This window comes from Pristiophorus japonicus, chromosome 9 (genome assembly GCF_044704955.1).
Source record: "Pristiophorus japonicus isolate sPriJap1 chromosome 9, sPriJap1.hap1, whole genome shotgun sequence".
NCBI lineage: Eukaryota > Metazoa > Chordata > Chondrichthyes > Pristiophoridae > Pristiophorus > Pristiophorus japonicus.
In genome coordinates this window covers 59,551,640-59,573,738 of record NC_091985.1, presented here as the reverse complement: position 1 = coordinate 59,573,738, position 22,099 = coordinate 59,551,640, and the positions used below count along the sequence as shown (strand labels likewise).

The 22,099-nt window shown below is 44.2% G+C and overlaps 1 protein-coding gene across 1 annotated transcript in view; it reads right to left on the bottom strand.

Annotated features, from left to right (window-relative positions):
* Positions 1–544: 544 nt before the first annotated feature.
* haao (3-hydroxyanthranilate 3,4-dioxygenase) overlaps positions 545–22,099 on the bottom strand; it is a 54,318-nt gene continuing 32,763 nt past the window's right edge. The window contains exons 4-10 of the mRNA XM_070888691.1: positions 17,128–17,234; positions 12,605–12,694; positions 9,468–9,511; positions 5,468–5,616; positions 4,397–4,462; positions 2,463–2,545; positions 545–1,156 (exon numbers count right to left, since the gene is read on the bottom strand). Coding sequence (XP_070744792.1) covers positions 1,075–1,156; positions 2,463–2,545; positions 4,397–4,462; positions 5,468–5,616; positions 9,468–9,511; positions 12,605–12,694; positions 17,128–17,234 — 621 coding nt within the window. The 3' untranslated portion in view covers positions 545–1,074. The remainder of the gene's footprint in view (positions 1,157–2,462; positions 2,546–4,396; positions 4,463–5,467; positions 5,617–9,467; positions 9,512–12,604; positions 12,695–17,127; positions 17,235–22,099) is intronic.

Here is a 22,099-nt window from a genome sequence, read left to right as displayed (position 1 = left end):
TTGCTGTTATGTTAATATCACACTTTCATGTCAACTTTTTCCATATTAATTTCCACATTTATAATGGAAACTGCCCATTTAACTGCCATGATGTGATTAGACTCTCCTACCAGTGGTGGCACTGAAATGCCTCAGTTTTTCACCTCCCTGCTCCTCGGTCTGTTTCCCAAATTCCCATAAGTTTTGCTATTTAAATATAAATTCAAATGATTTAGAAAAATAAGGACAGGCTTTAAAACAGACAGCGAGTTACATCTGCATGTCCTGGTCCAATTACTTCCCCATCACCCAAATCAGCCCATCATCCATCATCAGCGGTGTCTTGAGTCTTGACTCCCCATTTGCAACAACAACAACAACTTGTATTTTATAGCACCTTGAACATAGTGAAACATCTCAAGATGCTTCACAGGAATATTATGAGATTTAAAAAAAAAAATGTACACCGAGTCGCATAAGGAGAAATTAGGGCCGGTGACCAAAAGCAAGGAGTGTCTTGAAGGAGAAATGAAAGGTAGAGAGCAACAACAAGAAAGATCGAGTATTGTAATAATAATAATGTGTTTATTTGAATAGCTTTGTTGTACAATTCACTAGGATTTTTTTGGCACAGCTGATCCATGATGAATCCCACATGAATGGATTTATAACCATTATTACAGCAAAACAATTACCACCAGGAAATCATCGAATCAATATATGTTACATTCTACTGCAAATTGATTGAGCTCTCGTATCTCAAACATTCCTGTGATTCAACTCATGACATGATCAATGGAATAGTCTGCTAATTTAATATAAGAAATAGGAGCAGGAGTAGGCCCGAAGGCCTCGCGAGCCTGCTCCGCTATTCAATAAGATCATGGCTGATCATCGACCTCAACTCCACTTTGCTTTGCTTTCTGTCCCTCTCCTTTGAAGATTGTCATTATTTTAAACAAGCAATTCACTACTTGTCCAACATTCGAAAATTTGCATTTATAATAAATGCTGAGGATTCACTTCAAATTATTCAAACTATTGCATATACGATGAAATGAAACAGGTGAAGAAAACCCTATGCCTTCAGGACTGTTATTTATCATAGGATTTCTTCAGAGTTGGATTTTGTACGATATAAAGCGCAATAGTTCCTTCAGCCCTTTTCCAAAAGTACCTTGTATAAAAAAAAAGATAGTAAGCTTGAGCTCAGAGTATGCATTCTTTATTTCAGTAGTGATAATATGCAAGATTGTTTTTATTTCTGGGTCACATGGAGCAGGAAGGTTGCCGGGTTCTGTTCCTGCTCTGTGGTGGGTTAATGGACATCAGTCGAGATGATGTTTGGGTGCTGTAGTTATCCTGAGCACCCCTTGGACTAGCAAGTGGGAGAATAGAAACATCAGGCAGGGTTTCCACTCCTGATCACTATCCATTCACCCCAGCTGGGAGTGTGGTCTTCAGATGAGAATAGGATTGGCCTCTGTTGTGTTGCCTCCCCTCCCTGGTGACTGAATAACCCAACGACATTCGCTGTCTGGGTACACACGTGAATAATGTCCATTTGGGACAGACAGTGGAGAGTGACTGGTGACTGCAGACGAACACAAGGAGAGGAGGGCAGAAAACTGAGGTGGTGGGGATGGGGGAATGGTCTGGTTTGGGATTCATATAAATAGCACCAGGTCAAATCGCTTGCAACTCAGTACTTAGGTAAAACAAACGATTCTGGTGTGCGCTCTCAAAACCTGGAGTATATGTTTCAAAATTAGACTGGTAGCAACCTGACCTGGTCCTTTTTTATTAAAACCAAAAAAAATCTTACTTCCGTCATTGTAACCACTGTATGCAGTGTTACTATATGAATATGTCATAGTTTGATCCTATAAACAGGGAAGAACATAAGAAATAGGAGTAGGCCACCTGGCCCCTCGAGCCTGCTCCGCCATTTAATAATATCATGGCTGATCTGATCATGAACAGCTCCACTTCCCTGCCCATTCTCCATAACCCTTTATTCCCTTATCGCTCAAAAATCTGTCTGTCTCCACTTTACATTTATTCAATGACCCAGCCTCCACAGCTCTCTGGGGCAGAGAATTCCATAGATTTGCAACCCTCAGAAGAAATTCCTCCTCATCTCAGTTTTAAATGGAGGGCCCCTTATTCTATATCCCCTATTTTTAGTTTCCCCTCGGAGTGCAAATATCCTCTCTGCATCCATCTTGTCGAGCCCCCTCATTATCTTATATGTTTCGATAAGATCACCTCTCATTCTTCTGAACTCGAATGTGTATAGGCCCAACCTACTCAACCTATCTTCATAAGTCAACCCACTTATCTCCGGAATCAACCTAGTGAACCTTCTCCGAACAGCAGGAGTAATAAAACCAGTTGTCCAATTGAAAGGTCCCATTTTCTCGAGGTAGCATTGTGGATCTAGTGATATTGCAGAGTCAGTCGTCTTCAGCATATACACTTACTTAGTCTTTAATGGGATGAGCAGGCTGCTTCCTGCAGTCAGATTGATAGATTTGCCATCCATCTCCACAACAGATGCACCCTCCTGAAAAAGGGAACACGGTGGAAAAAAAAGTCAGGATCGTGCTTAGTTGTGATCTGCCTGACATATTGAACACCCGGGTGGCACACACCATCAAGACTGTTGTCAGTGACCACTTATGGATGTGTGAGGTTCAGGTCTCTTAATCCAATCTCTGCTAAATACATCGATTGTATCCAAAATACAATGAAGTGATTGGGAACTTCATGAAATCACTCAAGCAAATTCCTTGCTACTGGAATTGCTTAAGAAACAGGCCATCTAAAAATTCATGAGACTGCAGAACAATAAGAGGGCCCTCAGATGGTCAAATTTAGAATTACAGCCCGCTATTACATTACAGTGAATGTAGTAGGTATGCTAGCAGACTTCGGGAGGACATTTTCATGACACAAAGGAAGTACATTTTTATATAACAGCTCTTCATTAGTTTATATTTTCTACCACCATGTAAATTGTTGCATTGTTGACACTCATCACCAAATAAAGTCTTGGTCTCTTCTGCTGTTCCTCTGGCACCTTCTCTTTCTTCAAGTATCTACTTTATTCCACCCCCTCACCTTTCCTTTAAGACCCTTGCTGTTTACCACCTCTGAAGCCTCACCCAGAGTCTCTCACCGAGATATCCTCCCTCAGTCGCTGCACTGAACAACTCCTCATCCTCAGGTGATTTCAATCTCCATTTCAGCTCACCTTATCCTCTCTCTCCTCCTGTTCCCCCTCAAACTCTCTCTCCATATAAACTCCATAGCCAGCCTCTCAATCATGCCAGCTCCCTTAGCCTTTCTACTCCCCTGGTCTCGATCGATGACAAGACCACCTCCGACCACTTCTTTGTATCCCTCAGCACCCACAACCCTTAGACACTACCTCTTTACAACCTCTATTTCTCTGTTCCTACGGAACAAATGATATGTAATGCATTGGATGCTGGGTATCAATCATTTGAATGTAATTTCAATACGCTCAGCCGGATACAAGCAACGTATTGTAGATCTTTAGCGGAAAGCCCAATGAGAGGGAAAATGTCTAATTTTCTGCCCTGCTCGGTCCAGTTCCACCCAGACATCAGTAGAGGAAGGGTGGCAGTTCCTTTCAGATGTCTTAGTGGGCAGTAAAACAAACATATTGCATTGAGTAAATTAAAACTGCCTCTCCTAAAATAAATTTTACCAAAATTATGAAAACATTTTTAAATATTGAAAAACATCTAATAAAATCAACAATACAAAAAAAAACTGACCGTAAAAACATACAAACAAAAAAAAATGCAAAGTCCATTCACCTTTAAAACAGCTCTGTTGCAGCTGGAGCTTGTCTTCTTCCCATTCAAAATGTGCTCTGATAGCAATAAAAAAAAAACTAATTCCAAGGGAAAAACTCAGCAACTTGGGCCAGGTATTCATTGAAATATTCCGGGGCCTTATTGAGGGCTTGACATGAAAGGTGCACTGATGACACAAAATGATGCAAGATGGAAACTTGTGGGCATAAGGAATTGGGCAAAAACATGCCTAAACGCCCAATTTTCCCATCCCTCTGTTCCGTGCTGTGCATGCACAGCTGATGGAAAACGTAGCCTGAACTTTAAAAAGCCATGGGCTACACAATGACAATTTTGTTCATTCTGGCACATGTGGTGCCAGAAATGTTTTAACTGTTTATACCGTTGGCATCTGGAGAAGGATACATTTTTTTTTTAAGCTGCAGTACCTCTGCGTTACTTTTTCTGTCAACTCTGAAGAAAAAAATGAAACCTTATATTAAAAAGATATGGGAGAACTGAAATCTAGATTCAAATCATGTGCAAGAGTGTCGGCAAAATATTACAGGATAAATATTAAAGTCTCTCACCAGCTGCCATATCCAGATGTCTACACTCTCCTTTCCCTCGCTCTCTCCAGTTGCATATACAACCGTCTGTCAGAACAACACACATAGGCACTTTATGATTATCAAGTCGACACTGAAGCATAATAGGAATGAACATGTTATTACTTTAAATTCCAAAGACACATGTAATATTCCATCCACAGTATAATGTGGATAAATGTGAGGTTATCCACTTTGGTGGTAAAAACAGAGAGACAGACTATTATCTGAATGGTGACAGATTAGGAAAAGGGGAGGTGCAAAGAGACCTGGGTGTCATGGTACATCAGTCATTGAAGGTTGGCATGCAGGTGCAGCAGGCGGTTAAGAAAGCAAATGGCATGTTGGCCTTCATAGCAAGGGGATTTGAGTACAGGGGCAGGGAGGTGTTGCTACAGTTGTACAGGGCATTGGTGAGGCCACACCTGGAGTATTGTGTACAGTTTTGGTCTCCTAACCTGAGGAAGGACATTCTTGCTATTGAGGGAGTGCAGCGAAGGTTCACCAGACTGATTCCCGGGATGGCGGGACTGACCTATCAAGAAAGACTGGATCAACTGGGCTTGTATTCACTGGAGTTCAGAAGAATGAGAGGGGACCTCATAGAAACATTTAAAATTCTGACGGGGTTAGACAGGTTAGATGCAAGAAGAATGTTCCCAATGTTGGGGAAGTCCAGAACCAGAGGTCACAGTCTAAGGATAAGGGGTAAGCCATTTAGGACCGAGATGCAGAGGAACTTCTTCACCCAGAGAGTGGTGAACCTGTGGAATTCTCTACCACAGAAAGTTGTTGAGGCCAATTCACTAAATATATTCAAAAAGGAGTTAGATGAGGTCCTTACTACTAGGGGGATCAAGGGGTATGGCGAGAAAGCAGGAATGGGGTACTGAAGTTGAATGTTCAGCCATGAACTCATTGAATGGTGGTGCAGGCTAGAAGGCCTACTCCTGCACCTATTTTCTATGTTTCTATGTTTCTTCGATGAAGGGAACATGTGTGTTTATTGGAGCTGAGCTCAACAAAGCTGCAACAGAATTAAACTCCTTTTACCTCAGTTTCAAACCGGTCACCAAACATGTCCACAACCCGCTTCACTTCAATATCCTGATGGTGCTGGTGGAGCCAGTCTTGCAATGAAAATGCCTCCATAACAGTACTGACAGTATTGATGCAAAATGGAATTTGTTTGCATAATTTGTCTGTGAATCAAGCAAGACATAAAATCAGGACTGTTTATCCTACTGATCCACACAACAGTCAAATATCACCCAACTATAATGCTGTGACAGAGAACATAACAATATAAGAATTAGGAACAGGAGTAGGCCATCTAGCCCCTCGAGCCTGCTCCGCCATTCAACAAGATCATGGCTGATCTGGCCGTGGACTCTGCTCCACTTACCCGCCCACTCCCCGTAACCCTTAATTCCCTTATTGGTTAAAAATCTATCTGTGATTTGAATACATTCAATGAGCTAGCCTCAGCTGCTTCCTTGGGCAGAGAATTCCAGAGATTCACAACCCTCTGGGAGAAGAAATTCCTTCTCAACTCGGTTTTAAATTGGCTCCCCCGTATTTTGAGGCTGTGCCCCCTAGTTCTAGTCTCCCCGACCAGTGGAAACAACCTTTCTATCTCTATCTTGTCTATCCCTTTCATTATTTTAAATGTTTCTATAAGATCACCCCTCATCCTTCTCAACTCCAACGAGTAAAGACCCAATCTACTCAATCTATCATCATAAGGTAACCCCCTCATCTCCGGAATCAGCCTAGTGAATCTTCTCTGTACCCCTTCCAAGGCTAGTATATCCTTCCTTAAGTGAGGCGACCAAAACTGCACGCAGTACTCCAGGTGCGGCCTCACCAATACCCTGTACAGTTGCAGCAGGACCTCCCTGCTTTTGTACTCCATCCCTCTCGCAATGAAGGCCAACATTCCATTCGCCTTCCTGATTACCTGCTGCACCTGCAAACTAACTTTTTGGGATTCATGCACAAGGACCCCCAGGTCCCTCTGCACCGCAGCATGCTGTAATTTCTCCCCATTCAAATAATATTCCCTTTTACTGTTTTTTATCCCCCCCAAGGTGGATGACCTCACATTTTCCGACATTGTATTCCATCTGCCAAACCTTAGCCCATTCGCTTAACCTATCTAAATCTCTTTGCAGCCTCTCTGTGTCCTCTACACAACGCACTTTCCCACTAATCTTTGTGTCATCTGCAAATTTTGTTACACTACACTCTGTCCCCTCTTCCAGGTCATCTATGTATATTTTAAACAGTTGTGGTCCCAGCACCGATCCCTGTGGCACACCACTAACCACTGATTTCCAACCCGAAAAGGACCCATTTATCCCGACTCTCTGCTTTGTTAGCCAGCCAATTCTTGATCCATGCTAATACATTTCCTCTGACTCCGCGTACTTTTATCTTCTGCAGTAACCTTTTGTGTGGCACCTTATCGAATGCCTTTTGGAAACCTAAATACACCACATCCATCGGTACACCTCTATCCACCATGCTCGTTATATCCTCAAAGAATTCCAATAAATTAGTTAAACATGATTTCCCCTTCATGAATCCATGTTGCATCTGCTTGATTGCACTATTCCTATCTAGATGTCCCGCTATTTCTTCCTTAATGATAGCTTCAAGCATTTTCCCCACTACAGATGTTAAACTAACCGGCCTATAGTTACCTGCCTTTTGTCTGCCCACTTTTTTTTAAACAGAGGCGTTACATTAGCCGCTTTCCAATCCGCTGGTACCTTCGCAGAGTCCAGAGAATTTTGGTAGATTATAACGAATGCAACTGCTATAATTTCCGGCATCTCTTTTAATACCCTGGGATGCATTTCATCAGGACCAGGGGACGTGTCTACCTTGAGTCCCATTAGCCTGTCCAGAACTACCCCCCTAGTGATAGTGATTATCTCAAGGTCCTCCCTTCCCACATTCCCGTGACCAGCAATTTTTGGCATGGTTTTTGTATCTTCCACTGTGAAGACCGAAGCAAAATAATTGTTTAAGGTCTCAGCCATCTCCACATTTCCCATTATTAAATCCCACTTCTCATCTTCTAAGGGGCCAACATTTACTTGTCACTCTCTTCTGTTTTATATATCGGTAAAAGCTTTTCTATCTGTTTTTATGTTTTGCGCAAGTTTACTTTCGTAATCTATCTTTCCTTTCTTTATTGCTTTCTTAGTCATTCTTTGCTGTCGTTTAAAATTTTCCCAATCTTCGAGTTTCCCACTAACCTTGGCCACCTTGTACACATTGGTTTTTAATTTGATACTCTCTTTTGTTTCCTTGGTTATCCTCGGCTGGTTATCCCTTCTCTTACCGCCCTTCTTTTTCATTGGAATATGTTTTTGTTGAGCACTATGAAAGAGCTCCTTAAAGGTCCTCCACTGTTCCTCAATTGTGCCACCGTTTAGTCTGTGTTCCCAGTCTACTTTAGCCAACTCTGCCCTCATCCCACTGTAGTCCCCTTTGTTTAAGCATAGTATGCTCGTTTGAGATACTACTTCCTCACCCTCAATCTGTATTACAAATTCAACCATACTGTGATCACTCATTCCGAGAGGATCTTTTACTCGGAGATCATTTATTATTCCTGACTCATTACACAGGACCAGATCTAAGATAGCTTGCTCCCTTGTAAATTCTGTAACATGCTGTTCTAAGAAACAATCCCGTATGCATTCGATGAATTCCTCCTCCAGGCTACCCCGTGTGATTTGATTTGACCAATCGATATGCAAGTTAAAATCCCCCATGATTACTGCCGTTCCTTTTTCACATGCCTCCATTATTCCCTTGATTATTGTCCACCCCACCGTGAAGTTATTATTTGGGGGCCTATAAACTACGCTCACCAGTGACTTTTTCCCCTTACTATCTCTAATCTCCACCCACAATGATTTAACATTGTTCATTAGAGCCAGTATCATCTCTCACAACTGCCCCGATATCGTCCTTTATTAACAAAGCTACCCCACCTCCTTTCCCTTCTTGTCTATCCTTCTGAATTGTCAGATACCCCTGTATATTTAATTCCCAGTCTTGACCATCCTGCAACCACGTTTCTGTAATGGCCACCAAATCATACCCATTTGTAATGATTTGTGCCGTCAACTCATTTACTTTATTTCGAATGCTGCATGCGTTTAGGTAGAGTGTTTTAATACTAGTTTTTAAACCATGAATTTTAGTTTTGACCCCTCCTGCAGCCCCTTTATATTCATACATATTGTCCCTTCCTACCACCTTGTGGTTTACACTTACCCCAGTGCTATTCTGCTCTGTTGCCTCCTGCCTTTTGCGTTCTTTCTTGGGGTCCTGTTCATCTGAGCTCTCACCCACCCTAACTAGCTCAGAGCCCTCTCCTGTGTTCCGAATACTCCTTGCATTGAGGCACAGAGCTTTCAGGCTTGCCTTTTTATTACACTTTGACCCTTTAGAATTTTACTGTACAGTGGCCCTTTTTGTTTTTTTGCCTTGGGTTTCTCTGCCCTCCACTTTTACTTATCTCCTTTCTGTCTTTTGCTTCTGTCTCCATTTTGTTTCCCTCTGTCTCCCTGCATTGGTTCCCATCCCTCTGCCATGTTAGGTTAAGTCCTCCCCAACAGCACTAGCAAACACTCCCCCTAGGACATTGGTTCCGGTCCTGCCCCGGTGCAGACTATCCGGTTTGTACTGGTCCCACCTCCCCCAGAACCGGTTCCAATGGCCCAGGAATTTGAATCCCTCCCTGCTGCACCACTGCTCAAGCCATGTATTCATCTGAGCTATCCTGTGATTCCTATTCTGACTAGCACGTGGCACTGGTAGCAATCCTGAGATTACAGGGAGCTTCACTCCACATCTTGACCCGGGATTGTTCAGTGGTGTTGCCAAGTGCAAAAATTGGGTAGACTGTTCCATTCACCATTAATGGCATTATTGTTGAACATAAACTTATACAAAAAATTCAAATGAAAAAAAATTTTAAAGCCACATTTTAACACAGTTTTGAATTACTGTATTTGGATACTTTCTATACCTGGATTTGGTTTCCCAGTTTTGTATTCTTCAGAGCTGAAAAATCTGAAACAGAAAGGAAAGAATATTTTTCAACTGATTTGCAGCAGTCATGACTTTGCTGGTTGATGTACCCAGGGATATTCAGCATCATTCTGCTGAATAGGGCGAGATAAGGTGGAGGAGGTTTGCGTGATGCACAAACACTGGCATAGTGGCTGTTGGGTCTAATGGCCTGTTTCTGTGCTGTAAATACTATGTAATTCTTTTAAAATATATTACTCAGCAACAGCATAGCTTGAAATTCAAAATAAAAAAGCAATTGTACACCGGGCAATGTCAACAACTGTGACGGAGAAAAGGCACTACTCTTGATGGAATCCCCAAGACTTAATAGAGAAAAGTTCAATGAGGAAAGAGTCCATTTTAAAAATAAAGCAGTTGCACTCTGGATCTGAAAGATTTTTACAAAGAATTGATGTGCATTTGTGCTGTTAATGGTAGAATTCAGCCACCAAATAATCTGCAAAGTTTAAGTACTCTGATGAGGCATTCACTGGGGCCGAAATTGCTCTCCGCCCCAAATGGGACGCACCTTTCGATACGAATGATTGTGGAAGGCAGGCGGTGTCATCAGCGCGATGTTGCACTGACGCGTAGTAATGTCTCTCCCTTTCAGCTCTGCAGCCACTTTAGTGGCACCCACTGAGCCACCAGGGTGGGTTTCGGTCAGGCCAGTGGCCCGGCAACCAAGAGTATCGGCTGGGCTGCCTGTTGGCGGCCTAGCCGAACCTGTGGCCGCAATTGTCATAGAAACATAGAAACATAGAAAATAGGTGCAGGAGTAGGCCATTCGGCCCTTCTAGCCTGCACCGCCATTCAATGAGTTCATGGCTGAACATGCAACTTCAGTACCCCATTCCTGCTTTCTCACCATACCCCTTGATCCCCCTAGTAGCAAGGACTTAATCCAACTCCTTTTTGAATATATTTAGTGAATTGGCCTCAACAACTTTCTGTGGTAGAGAATTCCACAGGTTCACCACTCTCTGGGTGAAGAAGTTTCTCCTCATCTCATTCCTAAATGGCTTACCGCTTATCCTCAGACTGTGACCCCTGGTTCTGGACTTCCCCAACATTGAGAACATTCTTCCTGCATCTAGCCTGTCTAAACCCGTCAGAATTTTAAACGTTTCCATGAGGTCCCCTCTCATTCTTCTGAACTCCAGTGAATACAAGCCCAGTTGATCCAGTCTTTCTTGATAGGTCAGTCCTGCCATCCTGGGAATCAGTCTGGTGAACCTCCGCTGCACTCCCTCAATACCAAGAATGTCCTTCCTCAAGTTAGGAGACCAAAACTGTACACAATACTCCAGGTGTGGCCTCACCAAGGCCCTGTACAACTGTAGCAACACCTCCCTGCCCCTGTACTCAAATCCCCTCGCTATGAACGCCAACATGCCATTTGCTTTCTTAACCGCCTGCTGTATCTGCATGCCAACCTTTAATGACTGATGTACCATGACACCCAGGTCTTGTTGCACCTCCCCTTTTCCTAATCTGTCACCATTCAGATAATAGTCTGTCTCTCTGTTTTTACCACCAAAGTGGATAACCTCACATTTATCCACATTATACTTCATCTGCCATGCATTTGCCCACTCACCTAACCTATCCAAGTCACTCTGCAGCCTCATAGCATCCTCCTCGCAGCTCACACTACCACCCAACTTAGTGTCATCTGCAAATTTGGAGATACTACATTTAATCCCCTCGTCTAAATCATTAATGTACAGTGTAAACAGCTGGGGCCCCAGCACAGAACCTTGTGGTACCCCACTGGTCACTGCCTGCCATTCTGAAAAGTACCCATTTACTCCTACTCTTTGCTTCCTGTCTGCCAACCAGTTCTCAATCCATGTCAGCACACTACCCCCAATCCCACGTGCTTTAACTTTGCACATTAATCTCTCGGGCCGACTATTAAAATAAAATGGCAGCCGCTGCGGAGCGCCCTCCCCTTTAAGGCCAGCCATTGGCAGCTTCCCGCCGGGAAAAGATGTCGGGGTACTGATCGGCAGTCGCTCCACTACAGCGGAGCAATTTCCCTCGCGGGGCAGAAAGGGGTCGGCGTGTGCCCAACGGGACAGGAACACAGGCGGGCCGGAAACCCGATTCCACCGCTCCTAGCCTGGGGGCAGTTTCTGAAGGGTTTGTCCATCCATCTGCACCCGGTTGGAAAGGCCTTACCGCTCGAATGGACTTTGAGGGGGGTTCAATTTCGTCCCCATTATTATTTTTTTTTTTTAAAAAAGCTTTTAAAAAGCCGACAAGGACTGGTTGGGCCGAATGGCCTGTTTCTGTGATGTATATCCTATGTAATTAACTGGAATTGTATTTTTGACAAAAGACAAAAGGTTATACAATAGTTCTGAAACAATTTTCAACTCGGCCAGAGGAAATCACAGGGCCAAAGCTCACTGCATTACGTTGTACTCTCTGATCAACTCTTCAGTATTTGACAGGAGTCTCAAACAGGAGATTGCAAAAGCCATCATGTGTCTGCAGAGCCAGAGAACGCCCAGGGGGCAGAGGTGTTGCAGCATTCTATCAGGATAATGAAAGCTCTCTATTCAAACCTGGTTGAGAGCTCTGTGGTTGCTGTGTACAATATCTGCTCTTAAGGGTGAATTTACACTAACGGCAGTGGCAGCATGAAGCTGTTGCACTTCACAGTGACAGTGCAATTAGTAATTTGTGCAAGGCACTGGAGAACACACAGTGCTATTGGGCTGGCACTCCTTCGAGGAGTCAATGCCTTCAGGAAAGGAAGGAGTGAATAAAATTGGAGAAAAATATTTTAAAGTAAAAAGTGAAAACAATTTTGACATTGAATTCATGTTCTAATCTACATCCAGCAGGAAGATGTCTGAACTATGGTTCACAAAATGGAGGGGGAAAAAAAATCATGTTGTAAATGACAGTAAGTCCTCACATTCAAATGAGGCCCTGCCGGTAAATTTGGCAGGGCCTGCGAGAAACCTGGCCTCCCGGATTTCTCTCCTGCCTCAGATCCCCTCTGCCCCCAACCCGCCTCCCTGAAGAAAATTCAAATTGTTCTTTCAACTTATTTGCAAAGAATAATGGAAGAACTCTTACTCCTTTATTATGGGCCCAAGCTGGGTGCCAAGGTCCTCGCAGTAGAACCATTTTTCAAACAGCACATCAGTGGAATCCCCTACATAATATCTGTCAAAAGAAATGTGATTATTAACCTTGCTGCACTTGCATCTTTTAGAGAAATAACACTGCATCACAAATAATACAGCAGCCCAATGCAGGTGATAGTTAGCAACCATAAAGAGCGATGAATGACAACCTTAAAAGGGGTATTGTCACGATCTAGTGGAATACTCAGTTATGCGCAAAGCTATAGAAGAGCCTGCTCTGAAAGTTCATGAACACTGCCAGGCTGGCAAACCCTGCATAGCAGGAGGTGATAAGCTCTGCTGCAGTGTGAATTGTTGGAATCTGATTATTTTAATAAATAGAACCATTTCTTTTATTGCCAAGCAACAACGAGGGAAGATTTCCTCAGTGGGTTAGATATAACAAAATTATAAAACACATTTATAAAGATTGGATTTCTGATTTTACAACACTTAGTGCACAGAGGAAATTCTTGCTCATTGTCCTTCGGAATATCACTTTGAATTTCTTTTGCAACCTATGGTCCAGTTTTTCTTTGTGAAATCTAGCCGTAGTTTGCAACTCCCCCTCGGCAAGAAGCTGGGCTGGAGAGCTCCTCTCAAACCTTTTCCAATGCTGCTCTGTAATTGGCCAGTAGAAGGTGTGAGCAGCGCTCCGATTTCCTGTCCACCTTGGAATTGTTCATGGTTTTTCTGCTGACTTCAGTGCTGTGCATTTTTTCTTTGGAAGTAAGCTCCTTTCCCGATTCCTTCTGTTTCCAGCCTTCTTGATTCTCTCCCTCTAGCCTCTTGGCCTCCCTTAATCTTTTCAATGAAATCTTCCACTGGATTATTGGTAGCCAGAGTTCCTCTACTCTTCTTGTCTATGATAATCTATCTCCCTCTGAACTTCTACCTCTTGTTCTCTTAGGGCTAGACTTTCCACTCATGATTGCTCATCTATAGACTTTCCACTCATGATCGCCCATATAAGCAGGCTATCGCCCATTTTTGCTCAAAAGTGGAAAGTAGGTCTGGAACATCGCCCATTCATCGCCGGCCCAACTTTCAGCACACATGAATGTGCTGCATTGCCCGGCTTAAGGCTATCGCCCAGATGATCACCGACCGCAACTTTCGCCATATTGTCCACACTTCGCCGAGCTGATCGCTCGCCGAAAAGATCGCTGGAGAAAAGTTGCACTTAACTAACCTTAAGTCGGCACTAGTTGGCAGTACTCGGTACTATGGATGCCACTTTGAATGTCGGAGGATCTGTACTGGAAGGCTGCTTCAAGTGCTTTTGAGGAGAGTCAATTTGAGAGTGATTTTAAGGGCCTTTTTGACTCTTGCCAATCATCTAATCACATTTGTATCTGTTGAGGACAAATTTAGGGCATTTATCGCGATTTATAGTGATGGGGTCTGTAATTTCTCTACCAGTATTGGTCACTAACCACATGCTGCAGATTGAAGATGGGAGAGCATTATGTGCCCAATCAAAGAGATGGCAGACTGCGGAGGAGGAGACCTTACACCAAACGCATTTACAGGGAAAAGCGATCATACCTGAACTTGCCTTAGCAGGCTGCACTTCCGAAAGGAGGTCATCATAGAAACATAGAAAATAGGTGCAAGAGTAGGCCATTCGGCCCTTCGAGCCTGCACCGCCATTCAACAAGATCATGGCTGATCACCCACCCCAGCACCCCCCCGCCCCCCACCTCCGACCCCCCCCAGCCGCAAGGACCACATCCCACTCCTTCCGAACAAATCCAATGAACTGCCATCAACAACTCTCCGCGGCTGGGAACCCCACAGGCCAACAATCCCCGAGTGAAGAAGTCTCCCCCCATCCCAGCCCCAAACAGCCCACCTCCCCATCCCAAGACCGTGCCCCCCCGCCGGCTCCGGACCCACCCAACACCGGGAACACTCCCCCCACACCCAACCTGCCCCGTCCCGTCAGAATCCTTTCCAAATGCACCCCTAGACCTCCGCTGCAATGTGGCCCCTTCTGTCCCCCGCCCTGGATTTCTCTGCCCCCCACCTCCACCACTCTCCCCTCCATCCCCCGCCCCCGTCTCCCCTCATCTTCCCTCTGCCTCCCCGCACAGGCTCCCATCTTGGGGGCGGTAACCTTCTGGGGCAGGGAATTTTAGCCCCCAGCGTGAAGTCCTGCTCCCGCCACAGAATTGGCCTTACCACCCCTCAATGGAAGCGGAGTGCAATTTCCCACACTCCACTTCCCTTGGGGGCAGTTACCGGGACACGACTGGATGCTCCTGTGACAGTTTGAACTGGTGCTCTCCACTCTCTCTCCTGTGACAGTTGGAACTGGTGCTCTCCACTCTCTCTCCTGTGACAGTGGGAACTGGTGCTCTCCACTCTCTCTCCTGTGACAGTTGGAACTGGTGCTCTCCACTCTCTCTCCTGTGACAGTTGGAACTGGTGCTCTCCACTCTCTCTCCTGTGACAGTTGGAACTGGTGCTCTCCACTCTCTCTCCTGTGACAGTGGGAACTGGTGCTCTCCACTCTCTCTCCTGTGACAGTGGGAACTGGTGCTCTCCACTCTCTCTCCTGTGACAGTGGGAACTGGTGCTCTCCACTCTCTCTCCTGTGACAGTGGGAACTGGTGCTCTCCACTCTCTCTCCTGTGACAGTGGGAACTGGTGCTCTCCACTCTCCCGTCCTGTCATCGATGAGATATGCCAGCTAATTAAAGGAGATCTGCAACCTACCAGCACCATCAGGACCGTACTGCCCGTTGAGATAAAGGTTACTGCGGCACTTTCCTTCTATGCATCGGGCTCCTTTCAGGCTTCAGATGGTGACATTTGCCGTATCTCTCAGCACGCCACACATTGCTGCATTCGACAGGTGACTGAAGTCCTTTAGGCATGCAGCATGGACTTTATAAGATTCCCTATGACCAGGGAGCACAGACTGAGAGGGCTTTGGGTTTCTTGCAAATAGCAAACACCCCCAAGGTGCACGGAGCAATAGACTGTACGTACATCGCCCTGCGAGCACCTTTGCAGGATGCAGAGGTGTTTCAGAACTGAAAGGGATTCCACTCCCTGAATGTGCAGCTCGCTGTTGGCCACAACCAAATAATCATGACAGTAAATGCAAATTTTCCAGGCAGCATCCATGATGCGCACATCTTGCGTGAGAGCACTGCTTATGACCTGTTTAAGAGTCAGCCACAAGGTCATGGTTGAATGCTGGGGGATAAAGAATATGGCCTTGCCAGCTGGCTCATGACCCCGCTGTGTAATCCCCAGATGGAAGCCTAGCAGCACTACAATGAAAGCCATATAGCTACACGCAATGTCATGGAAAAGACAATTGGCGTTCTTAAGCAGCGCTTCAGATGCCTGGACCATTCAGGAGGCAACCTACAATACCACCCTGAGCAGGTCGCTGAGTTTATTGTGGTGTGCTGCATAACCTAGCGTTGAGGAGAGGACAACAATTACTAGATGGGACCGCTGGTCCACCTCAGGAGGGGAGGCGGAAGAGGAAGAGGAGGAGGAGGATGATGACGAGGATCTTGGGGAGGACAATGGCGATGAACCCATGCCCCCGAGGGAGTTACGCAGCTACAAAACTCTTGAGTCAGCAGCTCATAAATGAACGCTTTGCAGGAACTTACATCAGTGACAGTTACAATTGCGTTACGTTTCATCATTGCCTCGCCTGGCGCCTGGCCATGGCCACTGTTTCCAACCATTGTATTCATGTTTTATCTTACATTATTAGAATACACTTCAGGACAATTGTAAAGTTAAATGAAAGAATTTAATAATGACAGAGAAATTTTAAACTTTTTAAGAACAAACATATATAACCCCCACCACCCCCACAGACTTCTTTGCAAAAAAAAACACCCCGCATGCGCAGAATGGCTGTTGCTATGGACGCCAGCCTTCCGCATTGCTAAGGTCCATTTCACATTGCTAAGGCTATCACCCAAAATAAAAAGCTGAAAGTAGTGATCAAAAAATGGGCGCTCTTCCAGCGATCCTGAAAAATAAAAAAAAATTTTAAAAATCGCTAAGGTCGAAACATTGCCCATTTTTTGGGCGATAGTGATCGGCGTGCAAAGTGTAGCCATATTAGTTCCAGCCCCAACATTGCCATCAAACCTGCTGACAGTGATGCTGCTGTTGTGTGATGCATGGAGTTCTACCTGACTGAGATGAAATAGGAAAAGTTATGACAGTGTGGTGGTTCTGTTACTGGGGTAGTAATCCAGAGGCCTGGACTAATAATAGCTAGAACACAAGCTCTAAAGCCCCCAAAAAGCAGTTTGAGAATTTGAAGTCAGCTTAAAACATTGGAAATAAAAAGGTGGTTATCAGTAAAAATGTTCATGAAGCTGCCGGATTGTAGTAAAAACTCAACTGGTTCACTATTTAACGCAATCTTCTCATTCATTGTTAGATTTTAGGATCCATGCATTTTGACTCCTGCAGCACCTACTTTACCTGAGTCCATCCAACTCTGTCTTCAGTCTTGTCCTCTCAAAAACCAGTCCGACAGTGTTTGCCTGTCGCTGAGGGGAATGGGGTATTCGAGCTGGAAGCAAAAACATCTGGGGGGAGGGGAGCGGGAGAGAAAAGAAATTCCTGTCACACTGTTGCACAGTTTATATATTAAGAGCTCTACTGCACAAAGGATTCTGCATAGAGATATAATGGCAGCTGTTGGTTATGAAAAGAAAAAACTTTTGCGGCAAGAAATTGTATGAATTGCAATAGCTAAAAACCGGCATTTATAAATGGGGAATCCTTTGCTTGAAATGAAGTTTACAACAGATTACGGTGGAGAACTTAACAGGAAAAGGTCACAAATATAAGGTCTAACATATTGCGTGTCACTTTACTGACCAGACGGCAAACTTCTTCTTTAATCCCATCACCTGCACACACTGAAAGTTTTGATAAAATTAAACAGAAAGAATTCTAAATTTCTATCTGCAATTATTTTATTAGCAGATTGACATCAAAATAACACATTGGATCCAATAACACAATCCTGCCCTGGGATCAGACTGCTTGCATCTGCAGTGCAGAGCGCCAACTGTACATTATAATACAAGATCAGATCATTAGCATATTATAACAGTGCTCCTACGCATGATACATGACATACAGGAAGCACACCAGGGCCAAGGGGAGGGTTATCTGTTGCCAATAGCTCTTAAAGGGTTACTGGTCACCCTTAAATTCTGTCAGCTGTGTACTGAACGTGGCAGTAATTGAGGAAGGAAGTTGCTGGTCTCAGACTGCAAGGCACGTACTGGTCACATTTTGCTTTAAGGGTTGTCATACAATGAAGGGCAGTCAAGAAACACAGAAATCTACAGCGCAGAAGGAGGCCATTTTGGCGATGTCCGCGCCGGCTGACAAAGAGCCACACTGCCCTCGGTCAGCAGCCCTGAAGGTTACATATAAACCTATGAACAATGAACAATGGCGGAAAGGAAAAGAGCACCCAGCCCAACCAGTCCACCCCACACAACTGCAACACCCCTTGCACCAAAATATTCTACACTTCACCCCAACCGGAGCCATGTGATCTCTTGGGAGAGACAAAAACCAGATAAAACCCCAGGCCAATTGGGGAAAAGAAAATATGGGAAAATTGCTCTCCGACCCATCCAAGGCGATCAAAACTAGCCTTGGCGATCACCTTGGCAGTATTCGATTCCCTGCAGTACTTACCGTCGTATCTGCACCAGTCTAATCCCACTTACCAGCTCTAGATCCATAACCCTGTAGGTTATGGCACTTCAAGTGCCCATCCAAGCACCTTTTAAATGTAGTGAGGGATTCTGCATGCACCACCCTTCCAGGCAGTGAGTTCCAGACCCTCACAAACCTCAGAGGAGAAGCCTCCCCTCAAATCCCCTCTGAATCTTCCACCAACCACCTTAAAACTATGCCCCCTCGTAATTGATCGCTCCACTATATCCACTAGTGCTATCCACTATATCCAGGCCCCTCTAAATTTTGTACTCCTCAATGAGGTTGCCTCTCAACCTCCTCTAATCCAATGAGAACAAACCCAGCCTATCCAATCTGTCCTCATAGTTAAGATTCTCCATTCCAGGCAGCATCCTAGTACATCTCCTCTGCACCCTCTCTAGTGCAATCATGTCCTTCCTATAATACAGCGACCAGAACTGCACGCAGAACTCCAGCTGTGGCCTAACATTGGATCCAATAACACAATTTAAGCATAACCTCCCTGTTCTTGTATTCTATGCCTTGGCCAATAAAGGCAAGGATTCCCTATGACTTCTTAACCACCTTATCCACCTGGCCTGCTACTTTCAGGGATCTGTGGACATGCACTCCAAGGTCCCTTTGTTCATCTACACTTTTAAATGTTTCTACCGCTTAATGTGTATGCCCTTTCCTTATTAGCCCTCCTAAAGTGCATTACCTCACACTTCTCTGAATTAAATTCCATTTGCCACTGCTCTGCCCACTTGACCAATAGATTGTTATCCTCCTGTAGTCCATGACTTTCCTCTTCATTATCAACCACACAGCCAATTTTAGTGTCATTTGCAAACTTCTTAATCATACTCCCTATATTCAAATCTAGATCATTGATATGTACCACAAAAAGCAAGGGACCCAATACTGAGCCCTGCGGAACCTCACTAGAAATATCCTTCCAGTCACAAAAACATCCATCAACCATTACCCTTACCCGCTAAGCCAATTTTGGGTCCAACTAGCCACTTTGCCCTGGATCCCATGGGCTTTAACCTTCGTGACCATCTACCATGTGGGACCTTATCAAAAGCTTTGCTAATGTCCATATACACTACATTGCACACACTACCCTCATCGACCCTCCTGGTTACCACCTCAAAAAATCCAATCAGGTTAGTCAAACACGATCTTCCCTTAACAAATCCGTGCTGACTGTCCCTAATTAATCCTTGCCTTTCCAAATGTAGATTTATCTTGTCTTTCAGGATTTTTCCAATAATTTTCCCACAACGGAGGTTAGGCTGACAGGCTTGTACTTACTCGGCCTATCCCTTTCTCCCTTCTTAAACTAGGGTACTACATTAGCAGCCCACTGGCACCATGCCCAAATCCAAAGAGGACTGGAAAATGATGGTCAAGGCCTCTGCTATTTCCTCTTTTCCTTCATTCAACAGCTGGGATGCATTTCATCCGAGCCTGGGGACTTATCTACTTTCAAAGCTACTAAACCCCTTAATACTTCCTCTCTCACTATGTTTATTTCATCCAGAATTTAACACTCCTCCTCGATAGCAGTATCTGCATTGCCCTTTTCCTTTGTGAAAACAGACGCAAAGTATTCATTATGAACTATACCAACATCTTCTGCCTCCACACAAAGATTACCCTCATGGTCTCTAATAGGCACTACCATTTCTTTAGTTATCCTCTTACTCTTAATATATTTATTGAACATCTTTGGGTTTTCCTTGATTTTACTTGCCAAGAATTTTTCATGCTCTCTCTTAGCATTCCTAATATCCTTTTTAATTTCACCTCTGAACTTTCTATATTCCTCCAAAGATTCTATAGTATTTAGCCGTTGGTATATGACATAAGCTTCCCTTATTTCTTTATCCTTCCATGCAAGTCCCTAGGCATCCAGGGGGCTCTAGAATTGTTATTCCCACCCTTTTTCTTTAAGGGCACATGTTTGGCCTGAGCCTTCCGGATCTCCTCCTTGAATGCCTCCTACTGTTCCAACATGGATTTACCCACAAGTAGCTGTTTCCAGTCCACTGTGACCAAGTCACTCCCCAACTTAGCAAAGTTAGCTTTTCCTCAATTTGGGACTTTTATTCCAGGTCTATCCTTGTCCTTACCATAACCAACTTGAATCTGACTCAATTATGGTCACTGGCACCCAAGTGCTCTCCCACTAATACCCCTTCAACCTGCCTAGCTTCATTCCTCAAAACTAAATCCAAAACCGTCCTCTCTCATGTTGGGCTTGTTAAATACTGACTAAAAAACTTCTTTTGAATGCATTTTAAGAATTCCACACCCTCCATACTCTTCACACTATATTTGTCCCAATCAATATTAGGATAGTTAAATCCCCTACTATTACTGCCCTATGGTTTTTGGACTTCACAGCAATTTGCCCACATATTTGCTCCTCTATCTCCCTCCCACTGTTTGGGGGTCTATAATCACGCCCAGCAGTGTGATCACCCCTTTTTTATTGTTCAATTTGACCCATAGGGCCTCATTTGACGATCCCTCTCACATATCATCCCTCCTCACCGCTGTAATAGTTTCTTTAATCAATATCGTGACTCCCCTTCCTTTTTACCCTCCCCCCCCATTTGTCTAAAAATCCCGTAACCAGGAATATTGATCTGCCAAATCCGCTCCTCTTTCAGCCATGTCTCTGTAATGGCTATAATGTCATACTCCCAAGTGTCTACCTGTACTCTTAGCTCATCTGCCTTATTCGCTATGTTTAGAGGAATATCACAAAAGGAAGAATGTGCCTCATTCTGGCAACTATTCTTGTACTTTTCAAATGCCTATGCTTCTAACTAGAGAGCTGGCCATCCTAGACTGGGTGATGTGTAATGAGAAAGGACTAATTAGCAATCTTGTTGTGCGAGGCCCCTTGGGGAAGAGTGACCATAATACGGTAGAATTCTTTATTAAGATGGAGAGTGACAAAGTTAATTCAGAGACTAGGATCCTGAACTTAAGGAAAGGTAACTTCAATGATATGAGACGTGAATTGGCTAGAATAGACTGGCGAGTGATACTTAAAGGGTTGACGGTGGATAGGCAATGGCAAATATTTAAAGATCACATGGATGAGCTTCAACCATTGTACATTCCTGTCTGCAGTAAAAATAAAACGGGGAAGGTAGCTCAACCGTGGCTAACAAGGGAAATGAAGGATAGTGTTAAGACCAAGGAAGAGGCATATAAATTGGCTGGAAAAAGCAGCAAACCTGAGGACTGGGAGAATTTTATAATTCAGCAGAGGAGGATAAAGGGTTTAATTAGGAGGGGGAAAATAGAGTATGAGAGGAAGCTTTCTGGGAACATAAAAACTGACTGCAAAAGCTTCTATAGATATGTGAAGAGAAGATGATTAGTGAAGACAAATGTAGATACTTGCAGTCGGATTTAGGTGAATTTATAATGGGAACAAAGAAATGGCAGACCAGTTGAACAAATACTTTGGTTCTGTCTTCAGGAGGGAAGACACAAATAACCTTCCAGAAATACTAGGGGACCGAGGGTCTAGTGAGAAGGAAGAACTGAAGGAAATCCTTATTAGGCTGACAATTGTGTTCGGGAAATTGATGGGATTGAAGGCCGATAAATCCCCAGGGCCTGATAGTTTGCATCCCAGAGTACTTAAGGAAGTGGCCATAGAAATAGTGGATGCATTGGTGATCATTTTCCAACAGTCTAT